A 10,891-nucleotide genomic window follows, 5' to 3' on the forward strand; every position below is an offset into this window, starting at 1 on the left:
AGAGTCATATTCCTATCAATTAGCAATTCTGTACTCTGATATTTGAACCACAGCAGGTGAGAAGAGAAAGCTGGGAAAGGAGCCAAATTTTCACCCTACTCTCAACACATTAAAATAAAGATATCGTTCTGAACCCTGCAAGCATCAGTCATTGTCGTCGTCATCACCATCTTTATCCCAACTCATAATCATTCACAGAACTTGTTACAAACCTTCAGTTTTCAGCCTGCTGAGTAGAATGATGGGCTTTGGAGCAGGTCGTCAAGGGATCTGACCCTCTCTTTCCAGCTCTGACTCTGGTTTATTATGTAATCTTTGGAGCTCTGACTCTTCATCTGTAAAAACGAGGTCATAGCTATTGAGCGAATTAAATAAGGTCAATCAGATAAGATATACAAAAGCTCCCTGTAAACTAGTAGCTCTATAAAAGTTAGTTTCAGTTGCCTGACCTGTTTCCTTATCTCTAATGGGAACAATAATGGTACCTACCTCATGGAATTTTTTGAACTCTAAGTAAATAAATGTAAGAACATTTCCTGACACAGTGCTTAATAAATGCTAGCTATTGATATTATTAATGTAAGCTCCAGAAGGGGGCCTGTCGAATTTTAAACATCTTTTCATCTTCCACAGAGCATAGTACCGTGCACCACCAGGCTACATCTTTTCAAAACGAATTGCGAACGGAGGAATCTTCTGACCCCAGACTACACCACCCGCCGGCGTTTCCGTGTAGGACCGGGATAGAGCGGAACCCAAAAGCTGGGGATGTTGAGGAGCCGGAGCCTCTTTGCGCTTGGACTCTGGCCCCGGAAGTGGCAAGGGCGGGGTCAACGCTACCGAGTGAAATCCTCCGCCTAGTGAAGATGCTGCTCGACCTGTCGGAGGAGCATAAGGAGCACCTGGCCTTTTTGCCGCAAGTGGACAGCACGGGTCAGGGGGCGCGGCAGCGGAGGGTGGTGTTCTGTGGCCTGGGAGTCAAGGGGTGCGCCCGGCGTTCATGGTCTCCTGGCTTCCGTTGCAGTGGTCGCGGAGTTTGGGCGGATTGCGGTGGAGTTCCTGAGGCGAGGCTCGAACCCCAAGATCTACGAAGGCGCCGCCAGTAAGATGGGGCGAGTTGCTGCGCGGGGGAAGTGCGGGCCATTCTTTGGCACCCTGGAGAGGAAGGGGTTTTTGCAGCCCCGAGGGTCTTACTCTCATTGTGGTAGAATAAAAGCAGAAAGGCTCTTCTGGGCTCAAATCCTGCCCGTCCCCTGAGTAGCTTTGAGATTTTTAAAGCTTCCACTGAGTCGGTTTTGTCGTGCGTAAAAAGCACATAATACCATCTGCCAGAGATACTATGATGCTTAAGTGCACCCAAGTGTGTGGAATAGCTGAGTGAGGCGTTAATATCCTGCAAGTATTTGGTTATACTTAGTTCAGAGATCCGCTTTTGCTGCAGTATTTTTTTTTCCCTGCTGGACGGGGGGTGGTTTCAGAGATTGTCAGTCCTTGGAGTTCCTCTTCTGCCAGACTTGAAATAGCTGGACATTCAAGAGAAGGACTGTAGGGCTGATATTAGTCTCCATGGGTCTACATTTTGTGAAGAAGGTTGCATGGCGCAAAATACAGAAGGCATCTGTCTGGCAGTGGAGAATGAACAGGAGGCTGTTACCAACTCATTATTTTTCATTACAGTGCCTGAAAATATGGAATAATGGATAATGTTTATGCCTGAATATGAATTTGAATTAAGGATAAGTATCAGACAATAATTTATTGACTTATTTTTCCATTTTCCCAGGAAAACTCAGTGTGAGCAGTGACACTGTCCAGCATGGTGTGGAAGGATTAACATACCTCCTCACTGAAAGCTCAAAGCTTATGGTAAGGGCTTCTGTGGACTGTTTCGTATTTCTTTGACCTTAAAAAGGTCCAGTATACTCTACATCATAGCCCTGGCAGGCACCTGCTTATTTCAGTAATGTTCTTAATGGTTTATAATTGACTTAGTGAAGCCATGCCTAAACGGTATGACAATAATGTGATCTGCTGGTATGAATGCCTCTTGCTAGTATAAATTAGAATTACTTCTAATTCTTCATGTTATTAAACCATATACAATAGTATGTATCCTAGGAGGAGGGAGAATTAAATGACTTTTTTATTTTATTTTATTTTTTTTGCATATTAGCAATATCCAGCTTGATGGAGAATAGGAGAGAAACTGGCCATTTTATCAATTCTTTTTATGTTTTAATAAAAGTATTTTTCTGTATCAGAGACTCAGATTTTAGAATTTGGGCAAGAGTTACCTTTAAGTATAAAGGATGTTGTTTCTTTTACCAGGCAGAAAAGAATTAGGGGATATCATATTCTTTTGTGTATATCAAATATTTTAGCATTTACTAGACAAATTTAATGTTCTGTTAAACCTGAATCACTTTCAGATTTCTGAACTGGATTTCCAAGACTCTGTTTTTGTTCTGGGATTCTCTGAAGAACTGAACAAATTATTGCTTCAGCTTTATCTGGACAACAGAAAAGAGATCAGAACTATTCTGAGTGAATTGGCACCAGACCTTCCAAGTTACCACAGCCTTGAATGGAGACTAGATGTACAGGTATGGCTTTTTTTTTCTCCTCCCACCTGACATAGAATATAAGATTAATTTTAGTTCCATGTACTTAAGCTTATTGTATTCTTTACCACCTTAACCTTTGGTTTAAGACTAATTTTTTTTAAATGTTAATTTTGAAACCATTTCACAAATAGTTCATTTTCTTACATGCTTAATGTGTTAAGATTAGTTTAATTTGCAAAGTTTGTAAGAAATAGGTTATTTTGGAAAAGATATGGTCATGCAGATTTTTAAAGTCATATTTGATTTTATGAAACTTTTACGTTTAAACAAAACACACATATATTAAAGTGCACAGGTCATTGTAAAGCTCAGTGGATTATCACATGATGAAAACACCCATGAAACCAACACTTGCCCAGAAGCACCCCAGAAGCATTCTCTTTGCCTCCTACCAATTACTTCCCCTTCTTTCCTTTCCAAAGATAAACAGCGTCCTGCCTTCAAATACGTGGATTACTTTTGCCTGTTAACTTTCCATATATGGAATGATTCAGTAAATATTCTTTTGTGTCTGGCTTCTTTTACACATTCTGTTTGAAAGATTCAGTTGTTTGCAAAGCCACACAGATAACCGAAAGGGAGTTCTCAGACTCTTGCATGTAGCCCTTTATCAAGCAGTGACAGATAAGTTAATAGATGTTTATGGAATGTCATCCAGTTGTTGATGAGAGCTGTGCTAAATGCTTTGAGACACAAAAGAAGTGTAAGACATTTTCTCAGATGGAAAAGATGTTATCACCTAGTTAGGGATATTAGATGTTCTCAAAATAACTAGTAATTGAAGATAGTTGTAAATTTCTGGAGGGGGAAAATATAATTGTATAAATGGAGGTACAATTGAGTACTATTATTTCAAAAACCTATAGCTTAGGTAGTTTAGTGTTTGCTTGCACAGTCCAGAAAAGCATCAACAAAAGGAGGTGAAATTTCAGAAGGATGAATGAATAGAGAAAACCCGTGTTAATATTCTTGGAAGAGGAGACAGCTAAGTTGTAAAGGCCCACATGGGTACGGGAACGAGCATTGAATATGTGGTATAGCGCACTAGTCCCCAACTTGACTGCATATTGAAATGGCCTGGGTAGTTTTAAAATATTTTCATGTCTGTGTTCTACCGCCAGAGATTCTGATTTATTGTTATGGGGTTTGGACTTGGCATCAGGATTTTTCTAAACCTTGTTATCTGCGAAATTCTAGCTTGCAGTTTGTAAACCATTGTTATAGTGGATTTTTCTTGATTTGAATGGTGGTAAGATGGTCCAAACAGATTACAGAAATTCAGTTAAATGGTTTGGCAAGTATAAGCTAATGTGATGAGTGCTTGAATAGGTATAAACACAGATATGTTATAAACCAGATTATAGGCTCCATGAGGGCAGGTACTGTGTCTTGTTCACTACTCTGTCCCCAGCACAGTGCCTGGTACAAAACAGGCATTCAGTGCTGAATATTAAAAAAGGGATGGGGGAGGGTAAGTAGCTTCTTAAGTTATTTATCAAATATTTCTTGTCCAGTTATCATGTGCTAGGTGGTGTGAATTCACAAAGAACCAGACACAGTTTATGGTCTTAGAGACACCATAAGAAGCAAATCCTGTGGGGTTCCCGGGGAGGAGGAGATACTTTTACTAAGCTTTTATGTTTCAGTCCTCTCATAATAACCAGGAGGTGTGGGGATGGTCATGTTCATGAGATTCAGCAGTAATTAATCTTGTACATCTTTACCTCTTTCTGACTTTTGGGTTCTTAGAAGTTATTTTTTTGGCTTTGTGATTTGAGTTTTTCCATTGTGAAGACATTTTTAGAAATTAGAAACTTAAGCAATTGAATTTTCTAAAACTTGGGAGAACTCATTTTTCCAGTGAAATGGGTTTGTATAGCTGTGTTATTGCAAGGACTAATACAGTTTAGAGTTGAGGGTATACTGAATGAATAGTCCTTCATGTGGTGAAATGCCTTTAAGGCTAAAAACCTACTTAAAGAACGAATTGATTTTCTGAGCTCACTAGTTGAAATTATTACAAGGATTTTAACTGCAGTAGATTCTTCTGCTCATGGGAGGAAGACTTGTCAGTTGAAGATCAGCTAAACGGCTGGGAAACTAACAGGATATAGGACCTTTCATCTTTGAGTAGCTGATTTGTCTCATGAACACTGGTAGTGAATGGACAATTACCATCTAATTGTGCAGTTGCTTATGAGAAATTCATTAATCATCATAGTTTAGTTTCTCTTCATAAATTGCCAACACAATTAATGCATTTAATAGCATCAATAAATTGAATGCATCTGAGATTGGTGTGGGAAGATTTACCTTTAGGACTGATCCATTTAAATTGCTGTTGTTATTTTTACAAGAAGGACAAAATTTCCTCTGTATTAAAAAATAAGTCCATATCAAGAACTTTGTGGCCTACTGTTCTTTATCATGTATTGTCATTGAAATTTCTTTCCCAGAAAAAATTAAGTCTGATTATATCTTACTAGGTGTTTGTTAGGGATGTTATGTAATCTTTATTTAGAAATTTTAAAGAATGGTATGGATACTTATTTGTAAAGGATATTAATTTAGATATTATGTTGTCTAAAAATTTGAGGATAGACTGAGTGACCTTAGGTCTCTAAACAAAAAGTTGATGGCTTAATTACACACCTAGATACATTTGGTCCCTATCTGTCAATGCAGATATAGAGAAAAAAGAAGTATAAACAATGCATAAGTGAATTAATAAGTAGTCTTTTCAGTCGTCATACTTAATAGTTTACCTATCTTTCATACCTATAATTTTCTGTACTACAGAAATGATCTAAAGAGATACTTTAACTTACACAAGTACCTATATTATGTTTGGGCACTGGCTCACTCAAGGGTGATTGATCTGTTGTTTCCGAATTATTTTTCCACATTAAATTTCAGCCTTGGATCAGTATCTTATTAGGTTCTTCTGGAAGACTGATCACCTAGAATTAATTGCAAGAAGTTATTATTAGTCAGAATATTCTGTGTTGTGGTATGAAATTAATCCTGAAATCTCAGGTTTAGATTCTTTACTCACTGGAAGTCTCTTCAGTTTGGCTTCTTGTCCTTTTGCCATGATTCCAATAGTTTTAGGTAACAGTCTTGCTTTCTTGTATAACAAGATGTTTCAGAGTCATCTTGTACAGTTGTTGTTCCAGACTCAAATCAGCTATTCCTTTAAGGAAGTCCTGGTTCGTTTTAAGGAAGAACGGTCTTTAGAGAACAAAATGCTATCACTTCCAAGTTAGCCATTGTTTCTAGTATTTGGATTTTTTTTTCTTTTAAAAATATGTCAATAGTACTTTTTTTTTTTATCAGAATATATCTTACAAAAGATTATAGATATTCAGTTTAAAGAATAATAATAAGATAAGTACCCACTGCCACCCTTAAGAAATACAACAAAACCACGTGTGACCTCCCCCAGTTACAACCCCTCCCACTCCTCTGGAGGTAACCATCATCCTGAATTTTCTGTTAATCCTTTCTTAAAGTTCTTTTTTTCACACATTTTTTCGTTAAACTTTAGTTTTTATGTATTCTTCTGCAACTTGCTTTTTGATTAACATTTTTTTGGTTTATCCATAACAATTTATGTTGCTATAGTTTGTTTCTTTTCATTGCCATTTAGTATTTTATTGTATGAGTATTCTCGATGTATCCATTCTATTATTAAAGAAGATTTGAGAAGTTTCTAATTTTTGACTCTTAGAAACAAAAACAATTACTATTATGAATATAACGTATACATGTAAGAATTCAAGATATATACATAGGAGTGGAATTGATGGTATTGTATATTGTTTTCCAAAGTGATTCTCTTCACTGTCACCAACAGTGGAAGAGAGTTCCCATGACTGTTGCTTATAGTGCCTTCATTCGGATAGGTTTTTAATTCTTGCCAGTCTGATATGTGTAAAACAGAACTCTATGGTTTTATTGGCCATTTTCCTGATTTCTAATAAAGTTGAACATGTTTTCCTGGGTTTATCTATTTGTGTTACTTCTTTTGTGAAGTGCTTACTTAGGTCTAATGCACATTTTTCTCATGGTCTTTTGGGGTTTTTTTGTTTTTGTTTTGTTGTTTTTTAATCAGAACAGTTTTTCATACAATCTGGATACTAATTTTTTTTTTTTTTTGGTTATATATGTTACAAAATATCTTCTCTCAGCTTGTGGTTTGTTTTTCCACCTTCTTTAGGCATCCTTTAGTAGAAAATGTAATACTTTTAATGTATTTCAGTTTATCGGTTTTTTTCTTTATGGTTTATGTCTTTTATATCATGTTTAAGAAATCCTGTATGGCAAGGTTGTGTATATATTCTCTTCTTTTTTCTTTCCAAAGCTTTTTAACTTTATTTTTCATTTTGAAGTGTATGATTCATGTAAAACTTTATTTTTGTATATGATATAAAGTAATTATAAATACTGTATGTTCAGCGTGATTATTAAATAGTTACTATGCTCTTATTCCATTTAAAATGAAGCTTGCAAGCAGAAGCCTCAGGCAACAGATTAAACCATCAGTGACTATAAAGCTACACCTTAATCAGAACGGAGATCACAGCACCAAAGTTCTGCAGACAGACCCAGCCACTCTGCTGCATTTGGTTCAGCAATTGGAACAAGCATTGGAGGAGATGAAAACAAACCACTGTAGGAGAGTTGTGCGCAATATCAAGTAGTTCCAGTTTTAAGGATTTATTCCCTTTGAATCACTCGTGAATCGATGATATGCAGTGGTTACTTTTCAAAATTAATTATTTTATTAATTGACAGTGATAAATACATATACTTTCTGTGAAATTTCTTTTCCTATGACAAGTTATTGAAGTCATGATCAAAAGCTAAAGTGAAGTTCCTTTCCTGGTGCTAAATGTGGTCGGTTTCTTGACAAATTAAGATGTATTTTATATTTTAAATGTGTAAGTAGAATTGAATCAACTGGAAGTGAATCTCTACTGTTCATATCTTCTGTGTATATGAATGTCTTTTTTTGGTACTTCTCTTGATTGCTTAACTTGATTATTTTCTTCTTTATTGACCAAAATTTGAAATAAAATTCACAATGTAATACCATTGCTATTCAGAATATTTTTAGACAGTTCATTGTTTTTGACCTTTAAAATTACCCACAATGTTAATAGCCACAGAATAGCTGGAAGTAAATATGAATTTTTTAAAATGCTGCATTGTTTAGGCAGTTCATGCATTTTTCCTTGCTAGTGAAGGTAATAAGTACTTACGCATGTTGCTTAAGTTTGAGTTGTAATGGCTGGTTGCTTACATAGCACTCAAATTTGTGTGATCATATGTTGCATTTTATCAAGGACTACTTTCTTCCCCTAGTACCCAAAGCATCTAAGAAGCATTGTCATTATGCATTTATGCGTAATGGATGCAGGAGTAATATAATCACTTCTTAATTATCTGAATATAAATTAGTCACTTTTTTTTTTTTTAAAGATTTTATTTATTTATTCGACAGAGATAGAGACAGCCAGCGAGAGAGGGAACACAAGCAGGGGGAGTGGGAGAGGAAGAAGCAGGCTCATAGCGGAGGAGCCTGACGTGGGGCTCGATTCCAGAACGCTGGGACCACGCCCTGAGCCAAAGGCAGACGCTTAACCACTGTACCACCCAGGCGCCCCTAAATTAGTCACTTTTTATCATTTTATTTGAATAAAGTATAAAGAGGGCAAAGGGAGGCCATGTTTACTACATGTAAGTATCCCTTCTTTGCAAACTTGATTTTTTTTTGTTTTTTAGTAAGTAACTGTAAGCGATTGGCTTGAAAAACTCAGATGTTGATGTGTCGAGTCAGCCTAATAGAGTACAAGGACACAGGGAGACTTAGGGGGACAAGGAGACTTGAGTGGCAGACTTAAGGAGAAAAATCACGGAAGGGTGGAAATGGGGTTTCAGTCTTAAATATGCATCCATGGTCTTATTCTGAGAGCCTAATCCCCATGGAGCAACTCAGGAATGCCTTTAGAACCATCAGACTCTTAAGCTGCACTGTAGGTTCTGTCAATACCTTCCATCCTAAGAATTAGAGATTTTTGGGTCAGAGTGACATCTTGTTTCTTCTCTCTTACATGAGAGCCTAGCAGGGAAGGAAAGCACAAGTTTAATTGCCACCCATTTAATTGCCACTGCAAGCAATTGGGCCACCCTTTCCCATAGGTATATACTCCATAGTTGCAAAATAACTAATATTACATATTAGTTAAACTCTAATCAAGTAAATTTTAATGATCATGAGGACTCGACTAAGGAAGCTGTTATGTTAACCTTACAAACAAAAAGAATATGTGTTACCTGAAATCATACACACACATAGCATGTCATCAGGTTTAAAAGCAACATGCCTGCCAAGCTTATATGATAAAAACAGCTCTATGAAGCTTTTTATTTATCCACATTTGGTGAAAGATAAGCAGGGCTGACCCCAGCCAAGATTGAAATAATAGCACTGTGGGCACTCGAGGCAGCCTTTCTTCTGTATCCACTGGTCTTCCCCTAATCAAAACAAGAAAGCGGCTGTTAGTCTTTATTTGTGTCAAACTCCCCTGGCCTCCTTGCTGTACTCCATTATTCTTTCTGATGTTTGCCTTCTTCACCTTTTTGGGCCAGAATGAGTTGGGAGCAGTCTCCAAACTTCTTTTTGAACCCGAGGCTCAGTTTTTAGTACAAGGCATTGAATGAGCCTTTCTTTTCTTGTTTAAACATTCCTTATCCTTAGGGACTCCTCTGCCAGCTTTGTTTGATGGCATATTTGATTTTTTTGTAGCTTGTTTTTTGAACATATTTTCTGAGATGTAGTCACTGCTCCACTCTGCTGTATGAGCAGGTTTCTTGACTGGGTAATATGCCTTTCCGTCTATAACTATCTAAATTTTTATTAAGTCATTTTTGGATTATAAGTATGCGTGTTTAGACTTAAATATCATATCCTTCATGTCTCAAAGCCAGAATGGTAATATTTCTTTTCTCAGAACAGAGCTATGAGTGCAGAGTGACCCAATATATATATCACAAAGTCTATATTGACTTCACCCATTGGAAGTCTTTTCTTGTGTTTCACAAGATTTCAGTGAGATTGTTTTGTTATTGATGTTTCCAAGCATAAGCAAATTTAAAAAAGCAAATTGGAAAGATGGTGGGGATATGATAAAAAGAAAATATACCTTTGAAAACTGAAAAATGAGAATCTGATGCTAAGGAAAATCTGAAAAATCATAGTGTGGCAAGGATGCATGTGAGGGAGCTCTTAAAATTTACAACAATGTGCAGCCTTTTAGGGTACAAGCCTTGGAGAAGGTTAAGAGGTTAGTCTTTGGAGCTAGACAAAAAGGGTTTGAATTTAGCATAGTAACATACAGATAGCATAGTAACAGGCTTTAGAAAATACTCATGTAGATTTGAGGATCTCATTGTTTTACAGCCTTGAATTACTTTCTGTGTACCTCCTGGTGGTTTCTGGGTGGTAAGATTATAGCCGTTTCTTTTCCTTTTTAATTTCTATAAGTTTCAATGACTCACATAGTATTTTTAAAAAGCCTTTGAAGTCTGAAGGGAAGAATAAAGATCATGGAATTTAAATATAATTTTAGTAATATTTTCATTCAAAATTTTAATTCTTGGGGCACCCGGGCGTCTCAGTTGTTAAGCGTCTGCCTTTGGCTCAGGGCGTGATCCCAGGGTCCTGGGATCGAGCCCTGCATCTGGCTCCCTGCTTTGCTGGGAGCCCGCTTCTTCCTCTCCCACTCCCCCTGCTTGTGTTCTCTCTCTCTCTGGCTGTCCCTCTCTCTGTCAAATAAATAAATAAAATCTTAAAAAAAATTTTTTTTAAATTCTTGGGATGATATACACATAGCTCTCCAGAAAACTCAAGCTATTCAAAACTACTCAGTCCCTAAAGAACTCAGACAGGCTGAGAGTTGTACCTATGGGCTTGGCCCAAAGTCCCTTTTTTCTGTCTTTTTTTACCTTCATACTAATGGAAAAAAAAATGAGACTCTCAAGACATTAACTAAACCAGTTCTCTTTTCTATATAATATTACATTTAAGGAGAATTATTTGTGTTTTTAAATTTCCGTAGGAAAACACATAGTACTTTTAGTTTTTCACCACCCTTATAGTCAGGAAGTTCTGTCAGCTGCTGTTATTAAAGTCTTCCTACTATAATGTACTCACTCTTCTCTGTATTTTTCCTTTTTTTAAATTTTATTTAAATTTTATTAGT

The 10,891-nt window shown here is 36.7% G+C and overlaps 1 protein-coding gene across 1 annotated transcript; it reads left to right on the forward strand.

The window, feature by feature from the left end:
- The first annotated feature begins 787 nt into the window (after window positions 1-787).
- COMMD2 (COMM domain containing 2) lies at window positions 788-7,716 on the forward strand. Its single transcript, XM_008707251.2, has 5 exons — window positions 788-933; window positions 1,025-1,102; window positions 1,784-1,866; window positions 2,430-2,603; window positions 7,130-7,716. The coding sequence occupies exons 1-5, from the start codon at window positions 867-869 to the stop codon at window positions 7,325-7,327; spliced, it is 600 nt and encodes a 199-aa protein (XP_008705473.1). The 5' UTR covers window positions 788-866; the 3' UTR covers window positions 7,328-7,716.
- Window positions 7,717-10,891: the final 3,175 nt, after the last annotated feature.

The sequence above is a fragment of the Ursus maritimus genome, unplaced genomic scaffold (assembly GCF_017311325.1).
Source record: "Ursus maritimus isolate PB19 unplaced genomic scaffold, ASM1731132v1 scaffold_20, whole genome shotgun sequence".
NCBI lineage: Eukaryota > Metazoa > Chordata > Mammalia > Carnivora > Ursidae > Ursus > Ursus maritimus.